Source organism: Spodoptera frugiperda, chromosome 19 (assembly GCF_023101765.2).
Source record: "Spodoptera frugiperda isolate SF20-4 chromosome 19, AGI-APGP_CSIRO_Sfru_2.0, whole genome shotgun sequence".
NCBI classification, from domain to species: Eukaryota; Metazoa; Arthropoda; class Insecta; order Lepidoptera; family Noctuidae; genus Spodoptera; species Spodoptera frugiperda.
The window spans coordinates 7,413,912-7,441,693 of NC_064230.1; the positions used below are offsets into that span (position 1 = coordinate 7,413,912).

General features: G+C 39.2%; 1 protein-coding gene and 2 long non-coding RNA genes across 7 annotated transcripts in view; 1 reads left to right on the forward strand and 2 right to left on the reverse strand.

Annotated features, from left to right (window-relative positions):
* LOC126911854 (uncharacterized) overlaps window positions 1–27,782 on the reverse strand; it is a 115,362-nt gene that overhangs the window by 44,130 nt on the left and 43,450 nt on the right. The gene's annotated exons all lie outside the window — the stretch shown is intronic.
* LOC126911811 (S-phase kinase-associated protein 2-like) lies at window positions 5,545–27,631 on the reverse strand. 2 transcript variants are annotated; one of them, XM_050700730.1, is made up of 13 exons: window positions 27,443–27,631; window positions 27,211–27,280; window positions 24,788–24,862; window positions 23,730–23,892; window positions 22,918–23,091; window positions 21,421–21,583; window positions 20,268–20,397; window positions 19,046–19,220; window positions 18,426–18,516; window positions 17,805–17,929; window positions 16,702–16,861; window positions 15,611–15,730; window positions 5,545–5,673 (listed from the first exon to the last, which is right to left on the reverse strand). In XM_050700730.1, exons 1-13 carry the CDS (start codon window positions 27,502–27,504, stop codon window positions 5,607–5,609), a joined length of 1,575 nt encoding a protein of 524 aa, XP_050556687.1. In that variant the 5' UTR covers window positions 27,505–27,631; the 3' UTR covers window positions 5,545–5,606. The 2 variants fall into 2 exon arrangements, with proteins under 2 accessions (XP_050556687.1, XP_050556686.1); XM_050700729.1 differs by lacking the exon at window positions 5,545–5,673 and adding an exon at window positions 9,947–10,366.
* LOC126911848 (uncharacterized) lies at window positions 7,239–8,287 on the forward strand. 4 transcript variants are annotated; one of them, XR_007706323.1, is made up of 3 exons: window positions 7,239–7,359; window positions 7,439–8,070; window positions 8,150–8,287. It is a non-coding gene; the product is annotated as an uncharacterized LOC126911848 (long non-coding RNA). The 4 variants fall into 4 exon arrangements; XR_007706324.1 differs by having other exon boundaries at window positions 7,245–7,912; window positions 7,992–8,070; XR_007706322.1 differs by having other exon boundaries at window positions 7,245–7,754; window positions 7,834–8,070.

Sequence of the window (27,782 nt, forward strand, 5' to 3'; positions counted from 1 at the left end):
TCAACTTTTACATAAACTATCAAAAAAAGGAACAAAAATGAGATCTCTAATGTTTATAGCATATTCTTATTATAATTATCACTCTTTTTTGTTACTAATGGTATTTTTATAAGCCGCAGCCTCATATCTTTCTACTAAACATAAAAAAAACTAATTAGAATGTTCTTTATAGATGCAATCACTGCAAAAAGATATGTGTTCAGGACATATATATTTGAGGCAAGCTATCTATATATCTAAGCTATATATCTATCTTTTTTGGCAGGACAGACTTGACACCGTTTGCGAACATTGGGTACTTTCGCAGGAGGTTCTTGTGAAGACTAACATGATCGCTTTCTTCACACTCTTTCTCATCACCTAAAAAGTCTTCCTCCGAGTCCGATTCCTCTAAAATTGACATAATGTGCCGGTTTTCTATCTCCTTTCGATCCATTTCAACTTAAAATAAGTATCTTATGACAAATATAAAACATATAAAGCAAAATGCAAAGAAAAAAGTGATGTAGTGACCAAAAATGTTAACACAAATGATTAATTGAAAATGGCACAAAATAGTAACATTAGCTGTGAGGATGGGTCAAAATTACCTTTTTAAAAATGTAACGCGTCTAACACCCAGTTGACTCGCCGCCGCACTGATTTCTCATCAAAAACGTTTAGAACACACCATTGACTCCAGCTACTGCACAGAACAGCAGCGTCACACGAGCACTTACAAAAATATTTGAAATTTCAAATAGGCCGGGTAATTTTGACCCAACCTCAATGACGCCGGGTTAAGGAAAATCCAGTTATGACATCCCCTTTTCTTATTAGCTTCATGAACTAAATAGATTTTTAATGTTCATACTCTCTCTATGCAAGAATTGAACCACAATCACTTTATTCACTATAAAATATTAATTTCCAGGTACCCCCAGCCACGATGAAGAGAATAGCCAAACTGTCTGAAAAGGTTTCAGCGAAATACAGAGAGAGTAGGAAGAACAAGCTGAAACGCACATTTGTGCAAGCTAGTGACGCAGCTGAACAGAAGGCAAAGAGATCTTATACGAAATAGGTTTAATTGTAATTGAATTTAATACATTTCTATTCTGTGGTATATAAGTGTTTTATTTTTACTCTTCTTCATTTATTAATTATTATGTTATCGGCTTACTCACGTAACGGTTTGACGAGGAACTCGACTAGTTTCAAGCCATGCTAGAGGCTCATATTCATGAACAGCATTCCGCGACACACGACGCGGCGACTGTCGCTCTGCTACTTTTTCATTTCTCTGCTGTTTAAAGCTTTTTGTGGAGAGTGGAAGGATTAGGGAGGCCTTTGCCCTGCAGTTGTTCCCAAGTTTCTATTTTACATTTCAGAGCACAAAATTGTCCATGTAATGAAAAAAGAAATGATAATATTATAATATTTATGTTTTTATGGTATAAGCCGGAATCGGATCATAAGCAATCGCCTGATGGTAAGCAATCGCCACCGCCCATGGACACGATACACCAGAGGCGTTACAAGTGCGTTACCGGCTTTTTGTTAAGGCAAGTGCGTTGGGGAATCGGGTATTGGGAAGGAGGGTAATTGGGCTTCCAGTAACCTAGCTCATATGACGGAACACAACGCAAGCGTCGTTTCACGTCGTCAGTTTTCTGTGAGGCCGTGGTAATCCAGTCGAGCCGGCCCATTCGTGCCGAAGCATGACTCTCTCACACTTAAGAGTTGTACGAGTTTCTATACAAGACAAAGTAAAATCCGTTGCATGCGATGCGGGCCTGTGGATGCTTGCCTTTAGAAGGATCTAGCAAGAAAAACAACAAAAATATATAAAAAAAACCATTTATTTTGAAAAATACTAAATTTCTTGATGCTTTATACAATCATAACAAAACATTTGCTTACAAACTAGAGAATTTTATAATATTCTATACAAACTCATGAAAACATATTTTTTCACGCATTCACGACCATTTAATATAAATAAAACGGTCTGTCTTAAGAAGACATTGAAAAATCTATCTAAATACCGCACTCAGAGACATTTAATGATTACTTAAACTATTCCTTAGTAATCTAGCAATTAGCTAAGCACCTAGCTTCACTGACAGACAGACTGACGGACAAATCAATTGGAAGTTTTAAGTGCCTAATTTAGGATTAATTGAAATAAATGCACACGTATTTTTTTATTTTCTTACGGAAACAAATACTTTCGATGATATATCGATTTGAAATATCGCGTGACGTCACTTCTATGTACGTTTTTATACGTAGAAGTGTGTGTAATGTTTTAAAATAATCTACAAGACGGATATTAAAATAAAAATTAATCATCTGCCCTATTGTTTTTGGAACAAAATCGTTACTAAGGAATAGTTTAAGTAACCATTAAATGTTTCTGAGTACGGCAGTACAAAAATAATTTCGATAACATCTTTTATGTACCATCAAATATACTTTTAAATCTTAAGTCTTATCTTCTCAATTATCCAGAGTTCTAATAATAATCTATGTCTGTGCCAAAATTCATCATAATATTTACAGCAAAAACATCAATATACGCACAACTACAAAGCTTAGTATCAGTGGAAACGGTCACATAGTTTCACAGCTTAGCTATTACATCGTCTTAGCATAGCTACATAACACATCTCTGGTGGAAAAGTACCTTAAATTCTATGTATCCGGAGCTGCGGACAACGTAACAGGTAACCGGGGCTCCGGCTCAAAGCAGGAGTAGAAATGGGGTGGTTTTTAGTCAGTAAGAGTCTGACACTCTCTCTCGCCTCACCCAAGGCGGAGATGATTCTCCCCCTCAAAAAAAGTGCCAGAGATATGCTATGTAGCTGTGCTATGAAGATGCGCAGCTCGAGTATACGATGTATCAATAGTAGGAAAACCATCCATAGCACGCATCTTTCCATATAAAAATCATAGCTTAATTAAGTCCGTTTCCACCAGTGCAAAGCTATGTGTACCAATGAATATGATTGGTGGAAGTCAAACGCATCCACAGCAACGTAGCATAGCACATCTCTGATGGAAAAGCACTCTAATGTCTATCACTAATAATAACATTAATGTCAATTTTAATGAGGTATTCTTGACATTGTAATTGCAACAATAATTTATTTTAAATAACACATAAGGGGGCCATTCATAAATTACGTCACACGAATTTCATGATTTTTGATCCCCTCCCCCGTCCTTGTCACAATTGTGGGACCTCCCCCTCTAGTGTGACGTCACATTTTATAATTTTACATCTAGATTTCTTTGAGTTTTTAGATAATAGTTTCAAGTTCGTGTTTTAACAGTTGGATTATAATAATTGAAATGTGACGTCACGAAATAAGACCCCTCCCACCCCCTTGTTACACTTTGTCGACCCCCTCCCCCCTTAACGTGTGACATAATTAATGGATGGCCCCTAAACATCATTCTTTACACTCTATCCGCCGTACTCAGAGTCATTTAATGGTTACTTAACCTAGTCCTTAGCAATTGTTTTCAGAACAAAATCTTTACTAAGGAATAGTTTAATTTCGGAGCTGCGGACAACGTAAAAGGTTACCGGGGCTCCGGCTCAAAGCAGGAGTAGGAACGGGGTGGTTTTTAGTCAGTACGAGTCTGACACTCCCTCCCGCCTCGCCCAAGGCGGGAAAAGTCATTGGATGACTTTCCCCCATCAAAAAAAAGTCCTTAGCAATTGTTTTCGGAACAAAATCGTTACTAAGGAATAGTTTAAGTAAACATTAAATGTCTCTGAGTACGGCAGTAAGTACCTAATACTAAACTAAGCAAGGATGTTGACCAGTTTGAAGCTAATACGGTAGATGACTAATTTTTATTTGTCCGTCTTGTAGATAATTTTAAATAAAACATTAAACACGAATATTTTTATTTTCTTACGGAAACAAATACTTTCGAAGAATATATCGATTTGAAATATCGCGTGATGTCACTTCTACGGATTTGCTCCTTGTATTGTTGTCATATTACGACGAAATAAAAAAATACGCGTCTAATATGTTTTTTCATTACCTAACTGACGGAATAAATAGATGTTTAATTTTCATACCCCGTCACCATCCCTATTCTACTTACAATGAATTAATGCAGACTCAAGATTATGAGTCCCAGTATGAGTCGAAACTAGTCGGGCATCCTCGAATAATTTACAAGTCGTGTTAAACATTTTTATACAATTTTTTACATGCTTGTTTATACAGTATGAAGAAACCACATATGACTTCAAATAGGCCCAGTAGGTAAGAGAAAAGGTGCATTATTCTCTTTGATCTAATTTGAACACTCTTTACAAATACGGCATTATAACAGCCACGCCGCATGTCCGTAACATTCCTAGACAACCTACAACATTACAGCTCTTCTGTGGTCAAGGTACATGGAGCTGTTCACATAGAATTTAATACTTGATTTATTTAATTGTATGTGAAATTGTATAATTGTAAACGGAGTCACGACACAGGGGAAAATACTAGTGTGAGGTAATGTTTCTTTCAACAAATATTGAAAAAGTTGTATTATGCTTCTGTGGACGAGTACTATTTGTAGTTTCATTTAAGTCATATGAGTGATCTCCATACTGTATAACAAAGATAAGTGGGTCTTTTGGGTGTTAAACCCACTTTCTTGATCTTAATTGATAAGAAATCCAACAAATATGGGATCTTAAATGTCTAACTGTTTTATTACAACTTTCGTGAGACATACTAAATTAATTATTATGTTATCGGCTTACTCACGTAACTGTTTGACGAGGAACTCGACTAGTTTCAAGCCATGCTAGAGGCTCAGTAGCAGCGACAGTCGCCGCGTCGTGTGTCGCGGAATGCTGCTCATGAATATGAGCCTCTAGCATGGCTTAAAACTAGTCGAGTTCCTCGTCAAACAGTTACATGAGTAATGCCCGAATACTCAAACGCTACACAATTTTAAGACGCTCTCAAATGTAGTTCTGTCACTATCAATCTATACTTCTATACTAATACTATACTAATATTATAAAGCTGAAGAGTTTGTTTGTTTGTTTGTTTGAACGCGCTAATCTCCGGAACTACTGGTCCGAATTGAATAATTCTTTTTGTGTTGGATAGTGCATTTATCGAGGAAGGCTATAGGCTATGAAACATCACGCTATGACCAATAGGAGCCGAGCAGAGCGGGTGAAACCGCGCTCTGCTAGCAAGTAGCTAGTTCTTTATAAAATGACAGAGGTAGCACGATATTTAAGTACAACTTAAAATTGAGTACCGTTTGAGTATTCGGGCGTAAGCCGATATAAATAATTATTAGTCTACCTGTTTCTTCAACAATGAAGTTTGCTTAAAACTAGCATCAGTCAAGTCCTGCAGGGGCCTTAGTCTGCTATTACAATTGTGTCAGAATAGTCGATAATTAAGCAGTGCAAGAGGGACGGAACTATGTAGGTTGTATAGCTCCGTCCCTCTCGCACTGCTCAATGATCGACCATTCTGACACAATTGTAATAGCAGACTAAGGCCCCTGGGCTCTTCCTCGCGATGTGTAGTCATTGGGAGAGGACTGTGGGAGGACAGTACGTGGCTGATTGCTGAGGAGGATCAGTCTCTTGTCCGTAGACCCCATATTGAAGTCCGTCTGGTACCAACTGTGGGTCTGGCTATGGCACTGTAACAAGAAAAAGGGGTAATTAGAATCTTGTTAGATTTTTTTGTAGGGAGCTGTGGGGGTCCGTTTCAGTAAGTACGTGCGTAAGTACGTACGTAAGACGTATCGTGACGGTATGAAAACAAAAATAGAATGAGTCATGTATCTCGCTTAGCGGCTTGCGAACTACGCATTTACAACAAGTTAAAACAGAACGAATTCGCAATCATTTCACATCATACGATGTTTTAAACCTGTTGGTAAATTTTGTTTTGACTGCACGGTTGGCGCGGTGGCTGCCGTGCAACGTGTAGCGGGTTCGATTCCCGCACGGAGCAACTCTTTGTGTGATCCACAAATTGTTGTTTCGGATCTGAGTGTCATATGCATGTGAAATTGTATGTTTGTAAACGCACCCACGACACAGGAGAAAATCCTAATGTGGGGCAACGTTTTTTTTTTTTAAATAAAAATATAAATAAATATAGTAGTTAAAACGAATTCGCAATCATTTCGCACCGTACGATGTTTTAAACCAGTTCGTAAATAAATACCACGTGGTTGGTATTTTTTATCATTTTCATATTTTGTATGGTATAAGCCGGTAAACGAGTAGACGGATCACGTGATGGTAAGTAATCGCCGCCGCACATGGACACTTGAAATACCAGAGGAAATAACTAAAAACTCGTACTAAGGTGGTCTGTAGTAGGTAAGTAAGAATTTGACACTCCCTTTAGCCTCGCACAAGGTGGGAGACGTCATTGGATGATTTAATTTTTTTTAAATTAGAAGAGTTGATTAGATTCTTATTAGAATATTTTTTTAGGAAACAAGGCGTGTTGTTTCCTAATTGGCTTTTTAATTAACACTTATTTTACTAATTAAAAAGCTAATAAGATTCTTATTGGAATTTTAATTATTTATTGAAGGAGCCGACTGATGTTCTCTGACTTAAAAAATCATGATCCCAGTCAGGATAGGTGATATTAATCCATTCAATGACCTCGACGGAACAGTGCGTTCTGTTATATAAAAAAATCTAATAAGATTCTTATTGGAATTTTAATATTTTTTTTAGGGAGCATACTGTGATGTTTTCCGACTTAAAAATAGACGTTGCAAACCACGTCTCGCTCTATTTTCCAATATGCAGTCCCATACTACAAACACGTTGCCAATTATATTGTCCACATTTTAATGTGACACTTTTTTAGTGCTTATCACTACATGGTATAAAATAAAACTAAGTCGCTTTTTCTGTCCCCATGTATGCTCAAATCTTTTAAACTACGCAACGAATTTGGATGCGGTTTTAATAGATAGAGTGATTCAAGAGGAAGGTTTATATGTACCTACGCATAATATATTACCACTGCACCCATGCGAAGCTGGGGCGGGTTGATACTAAACTATAATATCATTGGACAGGGCCGTGTTTGTGTTACAGTACACAATCATATTATGGCATCTCCTCTTTGTAATTACTAAATGGTGTTTATCTATACCTTTTCAGGGAATAAAACTCGCAATAATATAACTATAATATTTTTATTTTAATAAGTAATATCCCGTAATCGATTGGCGAATGTGATGGAAGCTAAAGAAGTATGTAAGGAGCGTAGTAGGTGGCGCTCTGTAGTTTCTGTATACCATCAGATGTATGAATGTGGTGGAAGCTAAAGAAGTATGTAAGGAGCGTAGTAGGTGGCGCTCTGTAGTTTCTGTATACCATCAGATGTATGAATGTGATGGAAGCTAAAGAAGTATGTAAGGAGCGTAGTAGGTGGCGCTCTGTAGTTTCTGTATACCATCAGATGTATGAATGTGGTGGAAGCTAAAGAAGTATGTAAGGAGCGTAGTAGGTGGCGCTCTGTAGTTTCTGTATACCATCAGATGTATGAATGTGATGGAAGCTAAAGAAGTATGTAAGGAGCGTAGTAGGTGGCGCTCTGTAGTTTCTGTATACCATCAGATGTATGAATGTGATGGAAGCTAAAGAAGTATGTAAGGAGCGCAGTAGGTGGCGCTCTGTAGTTTCTGTATACCATCAGATGTATGAATGTGATGGAAGCTAAAGAAGTATGTAAGGAGCGTAGTAGGTGGCGCTCTGTAGTTTCTGTATACCATCAGATGTATGAATGTGGTGGAAGCTAAAGAAGTATGTAAGGAGCGTAGTAGGTGGCGCTCTGTAGTTTCTGTATACCATCAGATGTATGAATGTGATGGAAGCTAAAGAAGTATGTAAGGAGCGCAGTAGGTGGCGCTCTGTAGTTTCTGTATACCATCAGATGTATGAATGTGATGGAAGCTAAAGAAGTATGTAAGGAGCGTAGTAGGTGGCGCTCTGTAGTTTCTGTATACCATCAGATGTATGAATGTGGTGGAAGCTAAAGAAGTATGTAAGGAGCGTAGTAGGTGGCGCTCTGTAGTTTCAGTATACCATCAGATGTATGAATGTGATGGAAGCTAAAGAAGTATGTAAGGAGCGTAGTAGGTGGCGCTCTGTAGTTTCTGTATACCATCAGATGTATGAATGTGGTGGAAGCTAAAGAAGTATGTAAGGAGCGTAGTAGGTGGCGCTCTGTAGTTTCTGTATACCATCAGATGTATGAATGTGGTGGAAGCTAAAGAAATATGTAAGGATTAGCTAAGGTTAGCGCTCCGTAGTTTCAGTATACGAGGGACGAAGGGGAGTGAAATAATAAACTAAGGTTTATTTTTACATACATTTTTATTTATTATAAATTCAGTCGAGAATCAATTATTTCGACTTTTCAATACAAGAAAATATTAAAAAAATAATCACTTTTTCATTTCTACATTTGTTGATCAACTTCATTTTCGAATTTTTCTAGTTAATTCTTTTGAAATAAATCTGCTATTTGACGAGAAAATCTGATGACGTTATAGCGCAGTACTTCATACAAAATATGTAATAGAAAATATAGTTTATGACGTTTCAAAGAAGTATGAGCTGACTTGGGTGATAGCGTACTTTTTATCCCACGGGAACGCGGTCGAACACGCAGGCAGAAACAAATGAGTTTGAAATAAAAAAGGGATATTATTACAAAAAATCTTTTAATAAAAAAAATAGTATTTCTTTGTACTCTTATCCTAAATTACTAAAGGCTGAAATTGATAACCGGTCCAGATCCATAATACGAGTTGTTTTAAGTTTAATAAAAGCAAAACGAGACCGCGTTCGGTGCTCTGCTCAGCTACACTTTCGAACGAGCACCTAGCTTCACTGACAGACAGATTGACAGACAATTCAATTTGACGTTTCAAAAGATCCTAGATAAGGGATTAATTGAAATAAATGCTTTGACTTGCAAATATCTCCAACGAATTGAGCTGAAATTTTGTATACACGTTTAGTTTGCATAGCCGTAAAATGCTAAGCTTTAAATAAGATTTTTTATTAACTCTTCAATTCCCATGTCCAATGTAATACTTTTTTTCATTATTATTTTGATCACTCAGTTAATACTCGTATAAAAGAAAAAAAAAAGTAATGTAAAATAATAAAGTAATGATCAGTGGCATTACTATTATAATGACAGAATAAGAAAAAATACTAGCCTAGTAGTAAAAAATCACTTTTAAGGTTCTGTCACCTCTAGATAACACTGGGAATTGAAGAGTAAAACTCGGTTAAGAATTTCGGCCGTAAAAGTCTTTAATGGTCGTTTTCACCGACATCTTATACATTTAAAGTAAATCCTAAACTAAGAAAAGAGATCATTTAACGACAACTCAATAGGGTAGATGACTTATTTTTATTCTAATGTCCGTCTTGTAGATTATTTTAAAACATTACACACGTATTTTTTATTTTCTTACGGAAACCAATACTTTCGAAGATATATTGATTTGAAATATCGCGTAACGTCACTTTTAAGTACGTTTTATACTGAAAAGTGACGTAGTTAGCTCCCACTCCTAAACTTTGACACGTTTTATCTAAGCATTGTTATCTTATATGACAAAATAAAAAAATACGTGTCTAATATTTTTTCATTAGCTAACTGACGGACTAAATAGATATTTTAATTTTCATACCCCGTCATCATCCCTATTTTTACCAACTTATAACTAGCACCATGCATTGAGGGAGGCCTATGTTCAGTAGTGGACTTCTCGTGACTGATATGAAGATGCTAATCACACCTATTAGTAGAAGTAAGAGCCTCTTATAACTCTTACACACGAGCGGCATATTGCCAACGGCAGAGGTGATTGCGGCCGTCAATTTTCAGAACATATGAAACAAGCCGGTAATCGGGCAGACGTATTACCTGATGGTAAGTAATCGCCGCCGCCCATGAACACTTGAAACACCAGAGGCGTTACAAGTGCGTTACCGGCTTTTTGGGAGTGAGGAATTTAAGGGTTGTTGTTGGGAAATCGGGGATGGGGAAGATTGGTAAGGGAGAAATTGGGCCTCCGGTAACCTCACTCACACAACGCAAGCGTTGTTTCACGTCGGTTTTTTGTGATGCCGTGGTATCACTCCGGTCAAGCCGGCCCAGCAGTGCCGAAGCATGGCTCTTCCACACTTATATAGAGTTCTCTTCTAAGTATTTCCCAGAAGGGTCGTGTGGGATGTACTCGACACCTATGAAAAGGGTCGGTCGCATAAAGTTCTGCACATAGACCATTCGAAGGAGGGTATGGATACCTTTGCGCTGCAGTGGGACGACCGTGGCTGAAAATAAAATAAATACATAAATATATAAGTGTTTAAAAAAAACAACGGTACAACTGCAAGTGTCGCCTTCTTGAAGATCTTTGAAGTTGAAATGTCGACGGCCTCGAAGTCAATGAATGCAGTTGACGAGTCAATGAATGCTGTCGATGCGGCAATGGATGCCATCGACGCATCCACAAATGTCATCGATGCGTCAATGAATGCCGTCGATGCGTCAAGTAATGTGGTCAAAACGTCAACGGATGCCATTGACGCGTCAAAGGATACTGTCGACGCGTCAACAAATGTCATCGATGCGTCAATGAATGCCGTCGACGCTTCAACAGATGCTATCGACGCGTGGATGAATGCCCTCGATGCGTTAATAAATGCCGTCGACGCGACAACAGATGTCATCGATGCGGCAATGAATACCGTCGATGCGGCAATGAATACCATCGATGCGGCAATGAATACCATCGATGCGGCAATGAATACCATCGATGCGGCAATGAATACCATCGATGCGGCAATGAATGCCGTCGACGCGACAACGGTTGCAGTTACTTCTACCATTAGCAAAATGCCACTCATATGTAAGACCTTCTAACTGCCTCACTCAAAGACATTTAATGATTACGGCAATATAGTGGTATGAACGACTATTTCATACCACTATAAGGCCGTCCTAACCCTAACGACCTCCTAACGTTAAGAAACCCCTAAAATCCCCCTAATCCTCGTTTCTACCTCTGGAAGGCCTAACGACCCTCCTAATGGCATGGTTCCTCAGCGCGAGTTTTACAAAGATGACGTAACACAGGGTACTGGGACACGGGGCTGGCGCCAGACACACCGGACAGCCGCGTCTGTTGCTCCAGTACACATCATCTCTGTTGGGGAGAGAGAGAGGATACAGACATACATACATACATAATTATCATAGGCGTAGCCAGGGGCCTTAGTCTGCTATTACAATTGTGTCAGAATGGTCGATCACTGAGCAGTGCGAGAGGGATGGAGCTATGAAGGTTGTATAGCTCCGTCCCTCTCGCACTGCTCAGTGATCGACCATTCTGGTTTGGGGTTCAACCCCCCCCCCCACCCCTAAAATGCGTACCTAGACATTACAGCGTTATTTTTCTAGTTAACATAGTACATCCCCTGTTTGGCAAAGGTATATATGACTACCTATGAATCTGTTTATTAAATCTATACTATTAATAAAAAAAATATTATTATATTATAAAGCTGAAGAGTTTGTTTGTTTGTTTGAACGCCCTACTCTGAGGAAATACTGTACCGATTTGAATAATTCTTTTTGTGTTGCATAGTGCATTTATCGAGTAAGGTTATAGGCTATAAAACATCACGCTATGACCAATAGGAGCCAAGCAGAGCGGGTGAAACCGCGGGGAAGTAGCTAGTATGACATATAGTCTTTTTTTGGTCCCACATTTCACGGTTCGACTTTCTTGAACCCCTCCCGAAATTAAAACCTGGCTACGCCTATGATACATATCGTCACGCTTTTTATCCCCGAAGGTGAAAGAGGTGCACATTACGGCACGTAATGCCACTGTACAATGTACACCCACTTTTCACAATTTATGTTGTAAGTCCCATGTATTAGGTGGTGAGCCTATTGCCATATACCGGGCACATTTCCAGTCTTCGTGCTACTAACCGTCACAAAAAACGTTTAAAAAATTATAATGAAACAAAATATCGTGCGCGCGTGCTTTAGCATGATCAGCTGTTAGCAGCGAGGCGCCCGCTTTATAGGACGACTAGTAACTAGGTAGGTATTTTGGAACTACCCACGCGGCTAATGAAATTTTGTTATTGCAATAAAAATAAAACTAATGAGTATACAAAAACAGTTTCTTCGGGAAAGTTGTTTGTAATCATGAGTACAATCACGTGTTTAAATATCGTTCACTAATTACCGGTCACCCTATATGGATATTCAGGGTGTAGTTTTGAAACGACAACAAAACTAGGGGGCATGTCACAGTCAATAGGGCAATAGGTAAAAACACGTCTATAATAAATTATTTAAGTTTCAGAGTAATCCGGTATTTGGTAATAATATTAAATACGTGTTTGAGTTTGTGTGTGTACGTTCGAAATGTGATAGGCGTAGTTTTCCATTTATTTTATTGTTTTGTACTAAGAATCAATAACCGAGTTACCTTCCTTAAATGTTTCTGGGCTTCAAAACGACACCTTATACAATGTGATAGGGGTGAGACTTCTAACCCGTTAAGGCTGAGTACTACATCTAATTGTATCGACAAAAAAATAATATGGGGCTTGAAACCCCAATTGAAAATATTGAAAAACAGCGATTTTTCGGATTTCGTTTTTTTTTTGTTTCTACGACGCATACAACCTTTGATATCACATAAAGTAAAAAAAAAATACTAAAATAGCCATAATTTTTAGGGGGAGGGGGTTCAACACCCCCTCCCCCATCCCAGATATTATGTTTTTTGTCGATAAAATTAGATGTAGTACTCAGCCTTAACGGGTTAGAAGTGTCACCCCTATCACATTGTAAGGGGTAGAGTAGGGGGGCTAATCGTCGATATCGTAGCTGTCTAGCCACATGGGGTCGTCCATTAGCATGACCAGCCGTTAGCAGCGAGGCGCCCGCGTTATAGGACGACTAGTAACTAGGTAGGTATTTTGGAACTACGCGCGCGGCTAATGAAATTTTGTTATTGCGATAAAAGTAATGAGTATACAAAAACAGTGTCTTCGGGAAAGTAGTTTGTAATCATGTGTACAATCACGTGTTTAAATATCGTTCACTAATTACCAGTCATCCTATGTGGTATATGGGCTGAGTAGACGTTTAATCGTCGATATCGTAGCTGTCTAGCCACATGGGGTCGTCCATTAGCATGACCAGCATAGCGCACTGCAGGCACAAGCTAGTCATACGTCTAACTACTACTTCATTCGACGCTTCCCTGTGGCAACAAAAATTTATTCTATACTCACAATCACAGGACATATAAGTTTTTAAACTGGCATGGTCACTAACACTTGTGTGTCGAGAGTTAAACCGAGTTACAAGTGACAATGGTAGTGGTGTTAGCGGTGTCAGCAAGAAACGAACGAGAAAGCGGGTAGACCGCATTTACTCCAGTTAATCCGTGATCATGGCGCTTGCAACAGTGTCGAAATATCGGAAACTCACCAAAGTGAATGAACATGGTAAATATCCCGTCATAAGTTATAATAATAATCACAGGACATGTTTTTTATGACACACGCCGGTAAACGAGCAGACGTATCACCTAGGGCCTTAGTCTGCTATTACAATTGTGTCAGAATGGTCGATCACTGAGCAGTGCGAGAGGGACGGAGCTATGTAGGTTGTATATCTCCGTCCCTCTTGCACTGTTCAGTGATCGACCATTCTGACACAATTGTAATAGCAGACTAAGGCCCCTGATGGTAAACAATCGCCGCCGCCCATGGACACTTGAAACACCAGAGGCGTTACAAGTGCGTTGCCGGCTTTTTGGGGGTTAGGAATTTAAGGGTTGTTGGGAATCGGGGATTGGGAAAATTGGAAAAGGGGGAATTGGGCTTCTAGTAACAGGATATGTAAAGCCTTGAGCCCAATAGGAACATTTGTCGGATCGGATAACATCGCTGCGACATTGTTGAAACTGTTCCTTGTCGCGCAGTCAACAATGTCGTCCGATGTCTCTGGGGACACATGTCGCTCAACAAATGTTCCTAGTGGGGACGAGGCTTAATATTAAGGATGTATTTGACGGAGCTGTGGACTGCCTAGCGGGTTTACCGGGGCTCCGGCTCGAAAAGCAGGAGTAGGAACGGGTGGTGTTTAGTCAGTAAGAGTCTCACACTCCCTCTCTCTTCGCCCAAGGTGAGAGAAGTCATTGGATGATTATCCCCCCTCAAAAAAAGGATTTGGTTTGAACTCGCCAATCTCCTGAATTACTAGTTGAAATTGAACAATTCTTCCTTCTTATCCATCCTTTTATCCTCGAAGAGGTAGGCAGAGGTGCACATTACAATCCCATGTAATAGGGGGTGAGCCTATTGCCATATAGCCATATACTGGACACAATTCCAGACTCCGTGCTGAGACATTTTCGAAAAACCGAAAAAACAGATATAAGTATAAAAAAAAATCTTCTTGTACTTATTCCAGTTTTCTTTTTCAGCATTATGTCTTCTTTGATTCTTCATCCACGCCAGGAGAAAAAAACCGTTTAAAACAACGTCACGCCTTTTATCCCCGAAGGAGTAGGCAGAGGTGCACATTACGGCACGTAATGCCGCTATACAATGTACACCCACTTTTTACCATTTGTGTTATAAGTCCCATGTAATAGGGTGTAAGATTAATCCCATGTAACAGAGGTATACCGTTTAAAAATGTCGCAAAAACATATGAGAACACGGTTTTTTAAACGTAATTTCTTCTTTGTATCACAGAAAAATACAATAAAATATGTTCTTTATAGAAAAATATAATAAACGTAATAAAATAATCTAATGTAAAAAAACATATAATTTCTAAGAATATAACACATTTAAAATATTTAAACATATACTCCACAAATATAAAGGGACATTTGAAGGACTAAAAGGAGCATTTGGAGGACTAAAGGGACATTTGGAGAACTAACGGAGCATTTGGAGGACTAAAGAAACATTTGGAGGCCTGAAGGAACATTTGGAGGACTCTAAAGCTACAATTGGAGGACAAAAGCAACATTTGAAGGACTAAAGGGACATTTGGAGGTCTAAAGGAACAATTGGAGGACTAAAGGGACATTTGGAGGACTAAAGGGGCATTTGGAGGACTCTAAAGCTACATTTGGAGGACTAAAAGGACATTTGGAGGACTGGAGGGACATTTGGAGGAGGAGTAGTAGCAAAAAATGTAAAAAAACAAACAACAATCTTTGGAAATTATCTTACTACCACACTTATTTAATGATTATTTAAACTTTTACTTAGTAACGATTTTGTTCCGAAAAAAATTGCTAAAGACTGGTTTAAGTAACCATTAAATGACTCTAAGTGCAGTAGTTATTATTTTAAGATTTATATAATCAGACTACACTAGGTTTATGTAGTATAGACACCAAATTCTGTAGGGGGATATAATCGGGTATGAATTTAAATAGGGGGTGATGTAGGGGGACGGGGACTAAATGTACGGAGGGGTAATAGAGCGGTGGGGGGGCACAGATAACGATTTGAACTGACCTGAACATGAAGGCGTTGACCGTGATATGGGGGATTGATGCCCGGAACGATGATAGACAATGACTCTGGAGTAATCCCCATACGTCTAAGTACTGGAGATGAGGCATTCTTGATAATTGGCTGTTGGGGGAGAGAAATATATATTAAAATCACATAAATAATATTATTAATGTGGGTTTGACTGGGGTGATACCACGGCTGAGTAGAAAAGCTGACGTGAAACAACGCTTGCGTTGTGTGAGTGAGGCCTAATTACCCCCTTCCAAATCTTCCCAATCCCCGGTAACTCTTAAATTCCTAACCCCCAAAAGGTTGGCAACGCAATTGTAACGACTCTCTGGTGTTTCAAGTGTCCATGGGCTGCGGCGATTGCTTACCATCAGGTGATCCATCCACTCGTCTACCGGCTCAAAAAGCAGGAGTAGGAACGGGGTGGTTTTTAGTCAGTAAGAGTCTGACACTCCTGAGAAGTAATTGGATGATTTTCCCCAGTCAAAAAAAAATCCCCTACTGTCTTCCTGATTAGAAACGGACCCGGACAGATATAAGACCACAATATACTCCTTTTTAAAAGTCCGGCAACGCACTTGTAACGCCTCTGGTGTTTCAAGTGTCCATGGGCGGCGGCGATTGCTTACCATCAGGTGATCCGTCAGCTCGTTTACCGGCTTATTCCATAAAAAAACTACTGGACCGATTTGAAAAATTCTTTTTGTGTTGTATAGTGCATTTATCGAGGAAGGCTATAGGCTATAAAACATCACACTATGACCAATAGGAGCCGAGCAGAGCGGGTGAAACCGCGCGGAAGCAGCTAGTATTATTATAAGTAGGCTCGACCGGAGTGATACCACCACGGCCTCACAGAAAACCGACGTGAAACAACGCTTGCGTTGTGTGAGTGAGGTTACCGGAGGCCCAATTATCCTCCTTCCCAATCTCTGATTCCCGAATAACTCTTAAATTCCTAACCCCCAAAAGGCCGGCAACGCACTTGTAACTCCTTTGATGTATCCAAGTGTCCATGGGCGACGGCGATTACTTACCATCAGGTGATACGTCTGCTCGTTTACCAATAAAACAATACTCACGTTAGCGACGTGACGGGTATGGAGTAGCACCTATTAACAGCTAGGTGCTCCAAGCGCTGCAGCTTGAGGAACGAGCCGATGCTGTTCACCGTCAGCTGGCCGCAGTCTGACACATCCAGCTCCAGGAGACGGGGACAGCGGTCCACTAGTTTGGCTAGCACTGTAGGATAGAAGGGATAAAATAAATAAATATGTATGTATGAGATATTTGGGTATGGGGACAAGCCAGCCACTACCTCCCATATTAACCGCTGCAATAGGGATGATGACGGGGTATGAAAATTAAAAATCTATTTAGTCCATCAGTTAGATAATGAAAAAATATTAGACACGTATTTTTTTATTTTGTCATATACGATAACAATACTTAGATAAAACGAATCGCAACGTCACGCCTTCTATCCCCAAAGGGTTAGGCACATTACGGCACGTAATGCCGCTATACAATATACACCCACTTTTCACCATTTGTGTTATAAGTCCCATGTAATAGGGGGTGAGTCTATTACCATATACTGGGCACGATTCCAGCCTCCGTGCTACCACTGAAACATTTTCGAATAAACGGAAAAAAGCCTAGTGATACTTTGCCCGACCCAGGGGTCGAGCCCGAGATCTCTTGTCCGGCAGTCGCATTTGGGCATGAGTATACGATATATCGATAGTAGGAAAACCATCTATAGCACGCATCATTACATATAAAAACCTAGCTTATCTGAGTCCGTTTCCATCAGTGCTAAGCTATGTGTACCAATGAATATGATTGGTGGAAGTCAAACGCATCCACAGTAACGTAGCATAGCACATCTCTGGTGGAAAAGCAGTTAACACATTGAACGCCGTGGTGGTCACCGGTGACCGACGTTAGCGGAGGATTTGCCTTCAACAGTTTTCTATTGGCAGTCAAAGACTTATGGTCAAATACTCAAACGTCACTAAATTTTAAGACACTCTCAAATATAGTTCTGTCACTATAAATTCTTTGTAAATGACAGAGATAGCACCAGATTTAAATACAACTTAAATTTGAGTAGCATTTGAGTATTTGGACGTTAAAGAGCCAAGTGTGGAGCTTAAGACATATAAAGGCGAAAATTACTTACAACTATCAGTGAGAGTCCTTACACCTCCTAGGTTGAGTCGCTGCAAGCGTTCTGGTGCTTTCTCTACCAGTACATTAAGAGACTCTTCACTGATACCACACCAGCCCAGGTTCAGAGCTAGCAAACTGAAAATAAAGAAAACAAAAATGTTATATTGTAAATGCGTATGTTTGTGAGTTTGTTACTCTCAATCACGCTCCGCCCAAGGAGGAAAAGTCATTGGATGTCTGCCCCCCTAAAAAAACTGTCCCATTTTACTATCTTACTATAGAAAATTATAAATACAAAAGTTTGTGAGATTGTATGTAAGTTTTTGTTACTCAATCATGTCGAAAAGTCTCAAGTAATCGGGATGAAATTTGGTATTATATGGCCTGGAGTCACACATTTTATGTTATAATTCACATGTAATAGGGAGTGAGCTTATTGCCATATACTGGACACAATTCCAGACTCCGTGCTTCTACTGAGAAATTTTCGAAAAACCGAAAAGAGCACAGTAATACTTCGCCCGACCCGGGAATCGAACCTGAGACCCCTTGCCCGGCAGTCACATTTGCAACCACTCGGCCAACGGCAAACGTAGATTTTCAACAATATGTATATAAAATTTGAACTTACTTGGGGCATCCTTCAAATAATGCGTTAAATCCTTCAGTTTTCAGCCCAAAGGCCATAGTTAGGTTCAACGTTTCTAGATTTGTGCATTGACCTGTAAATAAAGAAAACAATTTATAAATAAAAGAAAGTATGGATGAAAGCAGATTTACGAAATAAGTAAATGAATGGGACCGTCGGTAGAGGGTGCTTAATACGGACATATAGCGATGTAAATAAAACATTGTAAAATTCTCACATAGTTGAAGCAATCGAAACAATGTAACTAACCAAGTATTGTATTGTGAATCTGATTGGAAAAGAATACTACTCACAGAAAACCGACGTGAAACAACGCTTGCGTTGTGTCCCCTTTCCCATCTTCCCAATCCCCGATTCCCCAACAACCCTTTAACTCCTAACCTCCAAAATGCCGGCAACGCACTTGTAACACCTCTGGTGTTTCAAGCGTCCATGGGCGGCGGCGATTGCTTACCATCAGGTGATACGTCTGCTCGTTTACGGCGTGTTCCATAAAAAAAATCAGGCCACCACAAATGGGGTCCAGTTTACCAGGGCTTCGGCTCGAATAGCAGGAGTAGGAACGGGGTGGTTTTTAGTCAGTAAGAGAGTCAATTACTTACCAATAATACTGAGAGTGGTATCCTCAATCGGTAGACTCTCGAGGCTGACTTTCTTGAGATTGGGGCAGCATTGGAGCAGTGTGTCTAAAGTCTTGGTGGTGATAGTGGCCATGCTCAGGTCGAGGTACTGGAGCCGGGACGCGGGCAGCTGGACGGTGGGCGTCCAGTCGCCTATCTGGGGGTGAGAATAGAGAATAAAGGTTAGAGTAAATATATAATTATTATGTTTTTGTGAGGTCTGAAAGTGTTCATGGATAGTTACACTAATGAAATGATAAATGATATTTATTTCTGTAAGTAGATTATAAAATAACACTTTTACACGTCAATCTCTTAAATAACTAGATGATGCCGCCATTTCCTATCTGACTACTCTGAGAAGAAATGTCGAAACAAATTCAGAATTCATAGTCTCTTTTAAAGTCCAGACAATGGGTAATGGAAATGGAAAAAGTTGTTCACAGATTATCACATTAATATTATAAATGTGAAAGTTTGTTTGTTAGGATATTTGCCCGTCAAAAACGATAAAACTACTGTACCCTTAGTACAAGTTTCATTCAATCGAAACGAGAGTGCATTGCGCCTCTAATTGGCCAGCTCGAATAAACCAACCAATTAGAGCGCCGAACGCATTCGTTTCGATTACTTTAAAAGTAAAGCAAACTCATACTAAGGGATTATGCTTTAAGAGAAGGATTTACATTTTATGTATATTCAATGATAGGAATAGGTAATGTTTATTAGCCTTAACTTTGAAGAACAGAGAAAAGAAACGCTTCAACGTTTCAACGAAACGTTCAACGTCAAACGTTCAATCGTTTCAACGTTCAACGAAAAAGAAACAGATACTTCCTTAGTACTATATTTAATAGAATAATTAAAATTGTAATAATAAAACTCTGCTTTTTTGTGGTATTGGATTCGTTATTACCAGCATTATCACCTGTATTCGTTTCTAGGATCGGTCTTTTAACACCGTGTATAAAATTGGAACTTGACACGGGATATTTACCATGTTTCTCAATTTCTATGAGTTTCCGATATTTCGGCACTGTTGCAAGCGCCATGATCACGGAAACTCATAAATAATGAAAAACATGGTAAATATCCCGTATCAAGTTCCAATTCTTGTGTTAGTGACCATGTCAGTTTATAAACTTATACCGTGTATAAAGTTCTTCAAAGATAAAAAGACCTATAAAATATTATAATATCTTACCTCAGAGCTCGCCAATCGTAGTATAACAGGTTTCCTATCTAGTATTCTGCCTAGTGCATCTTTGGCGATTGTCTTATTGCCCAGGTCCATTCGGACCCAGAGCGTTTCATCACAAGCTACTCTGTACCACCTGTGGAATAGAGAGAAAATGTTAAATAACTTTGATAAAACCACATTTAAAAAACTGCCTCGTTGGTCGAGTGGTCGCAAGTGCGACTACCGGACATGGGGTCGCATCGGACAAAGTATAACTGGACTTTTTTTTAGGTATTTTGAAAAAAAATCTCAGTGGTAGCACGGATAGCACGGAGCCTGGAATTGGGCCCAGTATATGGCAATAGGTTCACCCCCTTATACATGGGTCTTATAACACAAACGGTGACATGTGGGTGTACATTATACAGTGGCATCAGGGGCCGTAGTGGGCACCTCTGCGTAGGCTGTGCCTAAAGGCCCTAGTCCTTCGGGAATAAAAGGCGTTACGTTTAAAAGCACCGACTTCAACTCACGTGCTTAAACACCTGAAACACCAGAGGCGTTACAATTGCGTTGTCGGCCTTTTGGGGGTTAGGAATTTAAGGGTTGTTGGGAAATCGGGGATTGGGAAGATTGGGGAGGGGAGTAATTAGACCCAAGAATTTAAGGTGTTAAATTAAGTGTATTTTAGTAGGGCAGATGCCGGAGCTGCGAACTGCCTAGCGGGTTTACCGGGGCCCAGGCAATAGTAGAAATGGAATCGAAAAGCAATTTTTAGTCAGTGAGAGTCTGATACTCCTTCTCGCCACGCCCTAGGCAGGGGAAGTCATTAAATGACTTACTACTTCGATGACCTCCTCCTTATAAAAAGAACACATGGCAATTAGGTTGTTGATTAACACGTTAACTGCCACGTAGGCGACCTATGTTTTTTCTTTTACATTTAATGGGTCGACGTTTGGCCGCTATCTCACCTGATGGTAAGTGACGATGCGGCCTACGGTGGAGCACGTCTGCCCATAAGCAACCTATTCACTCGGGCCTTGAAGACACCCAGGTTATACCCATCAGGAAACACAGACTCCGGCAAGGAGTTCCACTCCCTAGCAGTTCGCACAAGGAAGCTTGAAGCGAAGCGCTTCGTGCGAGTGGGTGGGATATATATATGTGTACATACCTCTTACAAACCACCATACAATGAGCGAGGGTGCGCTTCGGCAGCCAGTTGAAGATGCTGAGCATCATCTCATCGGAGAGCAGCTTGAACGAGTCCACCTCCCCGTCCGCAGCCTCCGACTTGTGGCGCCGTACCAGTATCGCATCGTCTTCTATGCCTAGCGCTGGAAATTACATGGTATTCGTTAAAATGTATCATACACTGGCTTCTAGTACCTATAATATACGTATGCCATTTTTTTTTAATAGAGCAATTCTCGCGCAACCTCCCATACCGCTGCAACTCCTGTAAGCCAGGATCTACAGTAGATACAACCATGCAAACACCGGAACACTGAAGTCCAACGTCACAAGGAACATGAATGACTATCTTGGATCCCGCAACGAAATAAATCAGAAGATGTTATTAGAGGAGAAGAAAAAGAAAACGATAGTTTCCATTTCGCTCGATGAATTTAATGCAGGAGACAGAATGACTTAAGCCTAAAAGGCACAAAAGAGACTGGGAGAAGCCCAGTCGGCAAGCATCAAGGAAATTTGACTATGCCAACATTATGAAATTAAAGGACTTTATTAACAGATTAGATAGACTTTATTATGGGTGGGCTCGCCATGCTTCGGCACTGCTGTGTCGGCTCGACCGGGGTGATACCACGGCCTCATAGAAAACCGACGTGAAACAACGCTTGCATTGTGTGAGTGAGGTTCTTGGAGGCCCAATTACTCCTCTCCCAAATCTTCCCAATCCCCGATTCCCCAACAACCCTTAAATTCCTAACCCCCAAAAGGCCGGAAACACACTTGTCACACCTCTGGTGTTTCGGGTATTCATGGGCGGCGGCGATTGCTTACCATCAGGTGATACGTCTGCTCATTTACCGGTTTATACCATAAAACAAAGTCATTAATTAACCAATCCCCAACTTTGGATAAAGTATTATATCTCTCTACTTCTTTAATTGTTTTTGTCTGGACTTTAAAAGAGACTATGACCTCCGAGTTTGTTTCGGCATTTCTTCTCAGAGTAGTCCGATAGGAAATGCCGGCCTCATCTAGTTATTTAAGAGATTTACGTGTAAAAGAGTTACATTGTAACCTATTTGCAAAATAAATATCATTTATCATTTATAACTCTTAAATTCCTTACCCCCAAAAACCGGCAACGCACTTGTAACGCCTCTAGGTTTCAAATGTCCATGAATGGCGGCGATTGCTTACCATCAGATTATCCATCTGCTCGTTTACCGGCTTATACCTATCGCCATACAATTAGAATATTCGTAGAGCTCCTATCGCATGTGACATAGGAATATTCCTAGTGCAGGCATATTAATTTTGTAAGATCTTGTCGCTTAGTTAAGATTATTTTGTACTTGTATTGGCCATTGTTAGTATGAATAAAGATTTTATTATTTTTATACCATAAAAAACCATTTATCCACTAATCCCCAACATTGGAAAAAGTATTGTATACAAGTATCTCAACTTCAATACTCACGCGTGCAACTCTGCCGCCCCCCACTGCTGTCACTACCAGCACTGTAAGTGGCCCCAGCAGTGGGTATATACCCAGCGCTAACTGACTGAGCCTGTGGAGTCTCCTCTTCGATGAGGAAGTCATCAACTAGACTGGTCTCCAAGATCTGCTGTTCCGACTCCTGGAGCGGTTTCACTGGAAGAAATTGTAGGATTATTAGTTAGATATAGAATTAAATATGTGAAACATTTGGACTCTCAGAAGTGCCTTTCTGGCCGCTTACTTTTAAACCAAGCTCAGGGTGCCTTTCCACCAATTTAAGTGACCGATGCTGACCCCTGGGTCAGGAAGTCAGGAGGACACACACGGGAGGTCACACGGAGACGGTTTGAGTATTATTAATCAACACGCTTGCACAATGCAGGTTAGCAATTTCAAACTTATCCCCGGTTTTCTCAAGATGTTCTCCTTTACCACTAGGCAGTGGTGTCTAAATAATCTTAGAAAGTACATATATAACTCGGAAAAAGTCACATTGGTACTTGTCGTTGGTAGGTTTAGATCACGCACCCTCATGCATGAGAAGCGGGCGTCTTAAGCTCTCCGGGCCACCGGGACTTATCACGGTCAACTCAGTAAAATAGTGATAATTAGTGCCGGCGTTAGGGGGGGGGGGCGTGATGGGCCGATGGCCCAGGGCGACAAATTCTGGAGGGCGCTGATGAGATCCGCAAAAAACTAACACTTGATATTGTTTCCCTCAAGTGGGCGCCGCAATATTTTCGCCCAGTGTATCAGTGGCCCTTACTGGTGGTAATAGACAAAATACTCACATTTTTCAGTACTGCGAGGACTCTTAACCCTTGAAGGTCCAGCGTGAGGGCTAGCTCTGCGCTTAGGGCTCCTAGGACTGTACCTAGAGCGCGGCGACGTCACGGAATTCACGTTAGGATTCACATTCTCTATGTCCTGGCGATTTTTTGTTGATTTTTGAGCCTGTAAAGACAAATTATATGTATTAGTATGTTTTATTATAACTTTCGTGAGACATACTAAATGAATTGGTATACATGCGACACTAATTCAACGAAAAACTAAGTTTCGTTCGAAATTTCGCAGATTTATTTTATTATTTTTTTTAACGTTGTCCCACACTAAAATTGTCTCCTGTGTCGTGAGTGCGTTTACAAACATACAAGTTCACATACACAGGACACCCAGACCCGAAACAACAATTTGTGGATCACACAAAGAGTTGCTCCGTGCGGGAATCGAACCCGCAACACGTTGCACGGCAGCCAGTTGCCTAGCCACCGCACCAACCGAACAATCATATAGTATGTTTTATTATAACTTTCGTGAGACATACTAAATTAATTGTTATACACGCGACGCGGCGATTGTGGCTTGCGACGTTTCGTTTATCTCGTGAAGTTTTGAATTAAATAATTATTTTCTAGTCTAGGAGCCGAGTAGCGGGTCAAACCGCATGGGAGAAGCTAGTTTTCTTGAACGCAAATTTCTGACTACTAATCACTAGTCTACCACCAAAGATGTGCTATGCTACGAAGATGTACTAGCTAAGCTATGAAACTATGTGACCGTTTCCATTGATACTAAGCTATGTAACTGTGCGAGGAAGATGTGCAGCTCGAGTATGCGATGTATCGATAGTAGGGAAACCATCCATAGCACGCACCTTTCCATATAAAAACATAGCTTAGCTGAGTTCGTTTCCACCAGTGTTAAGCTATAATATATGTACCAATGAATATGATTGGTGGAAACCAAAAGCATCCACAGCAACGTAGCATAGCACATCTCTGGTGGAAAAGCAAGCAAGTCTAAAGATGAAAGAATGAATAAAAGAGATAAAATAGGTTTTACTCACAAGTCCTGACGAACTAGGTCCACATGAGGCTTCCTCATCAGACTCTAGAAGGCTGACTCCCATTTCTTGCAACACCTGTAATAAAATAAATTTATTAATTTTTATTCACAATTCGGATAGCAATTACCAATTTTCATCAAACTACACAGTTTCAACTATATGTATAGATCTAACAATTTCGAAAATAAATGGCTGTGACATACGGACGGACGGACAGACAGACATGACGAATCTATAAGGGTTCCGTTTTTTGCCATTTGGCTACGGAACCCTAAAAATAAACATTTAGGTTTGTTACAATTTAACTAGGAAACTATTAGACGGAGCTGAATGTGTGGACGGATTATATTCTGGAATAAAACATGTGGTAATTTGTATCTAAGGAAAGCGGACGAAACCACTATTAGAAGTCTTATCAATATTATCCTTTGAATAGTTAGAAGAAGGTTTTTAAAACAATGTAACACCCACTTTTTACCAGTTATGCTATAAATATTATCAAAGAATAAAATACCACAAACTGCCATACTCAGAGTCATTAATTAATGATTACTTAAACTATTCCTTAGTAACGATCTTGTTCTGTAAACAATAGCTTAGTACTGGGTTAAGTAACCATTAAATGACTATGATAATGATGGTGATATTACAAATGTGAAAGTTTGTTTGCCAATCTTGCTGAAATTAGTGAACGGATTTGATGAATTTTGGTACAGACAGGATATGAGCTGACTTGGGAGATATAATACTTATCCCACGAGAATAAGGGTGAAGCTGATGGCAAAAGCTAATATGATTATTAAAATACCACAAGACATTAGTTCTCGATTGCTTAGTAAAGAATCTACAATTTTATTACTTAGTTCTTAAAAACTAGATTTGCTTTATGTATGATTGTTAAAATACCATGAGATCTCAAACAGTTCCCTAAACTAAACCATAATAGGTCCTTACATAATTATAATTTTGTTTAAGTACCTTTAGCTATGTATTCTAATTTATTACTCAATATTGAAAAACTAAAGTTACCTTTTTGTGTGATTTCATTATTAAAAATACCACAAGACTATAGTTTCCTATTCTTTAGAATACAATGTTATTTCACTACTTAGATCTTAAAGATTAGATTTGCATTATGTAAGTATGATTATAAAAATAGCACAAGATCTGCTTTTAGTATGATTTTTAAAATACCACAAGATCTCAAACAATGTACCGTAAAACAGGGTAAATAGATACAGGAATGGGGCGAATATATGTTGGCAAAATGTCCTTACATCTATTCATCCCGTTTTACTGTTACTAATTTACTAACTACTAATTTACAAATACAAATGTACTAATTTAGTACTCAATTCTGAAATACTACATTTGATTTATGTATGTTTGTAAAAATACCACAAGACATTCTTTAGTGTAAAATCTACAATTTAAATACGCAAGTTCTACTCAACAACTACATTTGCTCAATCTGTGATTATTAAAATACCACAAGACATTAGACCGCTATTCTTAAGCTACAATTTTATTACTTAGTTCTTAAAGACTAGATTTACTTTAAATATGATTATTAAAATACCACAAGACATTAGTTCTCATTCTTTGGCATAGAATATACCATTTGATAACTCAATTCTGAAACAGTTCCCTAAACATACCAAGTTACTAATTAACTATAAGCATATAATATGCTTAATTCTTAAAAACTACATGCACTTCAAGTATGATTTGATTATTCAGATACCATTAGACATTAGTTTCTATTCTAAGGCATAGAATCTACAATTTTATGACTTAGTTCTTACAGACTAAAGACTGCTTTAAGTAGGCATCATTTTTAAAATACCACAACACATAAACGGAAAATTCACACGTGTAGGTAACAGGTACATAGATCGATGATCGATAATTAGTACTTCGTGATTAAAATTCGTTTTATAATGATTATAATCAAAGTCAGCATAGTAACCAGGTTAGTAGAAAACATGAGTAAGGTTTTCAAGAAACAGTGTCAAGACTGTACTCGTAAAAATTATGAGAAGATATCGCGAACGTATCAAAAAAACTCAGGTCAACGAACCTGCGGCATAGACCGTAAAATTTCGTATTTTAACGCATATTTACGCTATATTTCAATAAAACACGAATGGAGACACGATATAGGCCTAAATTAGAGATAACTTAGCCAGTTATTGATTAGAAAATACCTAGATTTGTCGTAGATAACCCCATCTCATAGAAAATTTACGAAAAAGGTTTTAACCCGGGTTTTTGACAAAAAAACTACGATCACGGGTGTTTAGAGAGCGTTAGGGGCATTTTGGGACGCTATTGTGACAATGGCATGTGGTATTTACGGGAAATAATAGAAATCCTAACCAAAAAAAATACCACAAAAAAGCGGGAATCGGGCAATAGCTTACCTCTTGATCGGTTGACCGCTCAAGTAAACTCCAACTTCTACGATTCGCATTCTCCGTACAAAACCGTTTCCTGCAAAATAACACTTATTTAAAACACAAATAACACGAAAAACATTAAAATAAACGAAATTACAACCCCATCATTTGGCGCCTTTTGACTTTCCCGCGGCACAATCAGCTGTCATCACAACTTTAAAATTGCAAAGATTTGAGGTGAAAATAAAGAAGTTACCTGGTATTTTCTATTACATCGCAGTCTTGGTGCAGAGAAGCTTCACTTTTCTTATCACTCATTGTAAAAATACACTTAACTGCACAGTACACAATAATACTAGCGGTTCTTGAACTTATGTCATCACACAAAATCGGTAGAGCAAAACGTTTCTAGTGTAGCAGGTGACAGCTGCAACGTGAATGTCAATGCATTTGGCATTGACTAGACGAAGTGAACGATTGAATGAATGATTGAATGAATGAAGTTAACGGTAAATAATGTTGCCAAGATAAGAAAAGGTAAAAGAAAAGAAAAAGGTAAAAAGAAGGAAAAAGTTGGGTAGATATTCTTATTGTTT

Coding starts and splice junctions, on each gene's coding strand:
- LOC126911811 (XM_050700729.1), bottom strand. CDS start 27,504: ATGAGTGATAAGAAAAGTGAAGCTTCTCTGCACCAAGACTGCGATGTA. Junction 17,930..18,425: donor TTATTTGAAGGATGCCCCAA/GTAAGTTCAAAT, acceptor CTTTATTTTCAG/TTTGCTAGCTCTGAACCTGG. Junction 16,862..17,804: donor AAGGACTCTCACTGATAGTT/GTAAGTAATTTT, acceptor TCTATCCTACAG/TGCTAGCCAAACTAGTGGAC.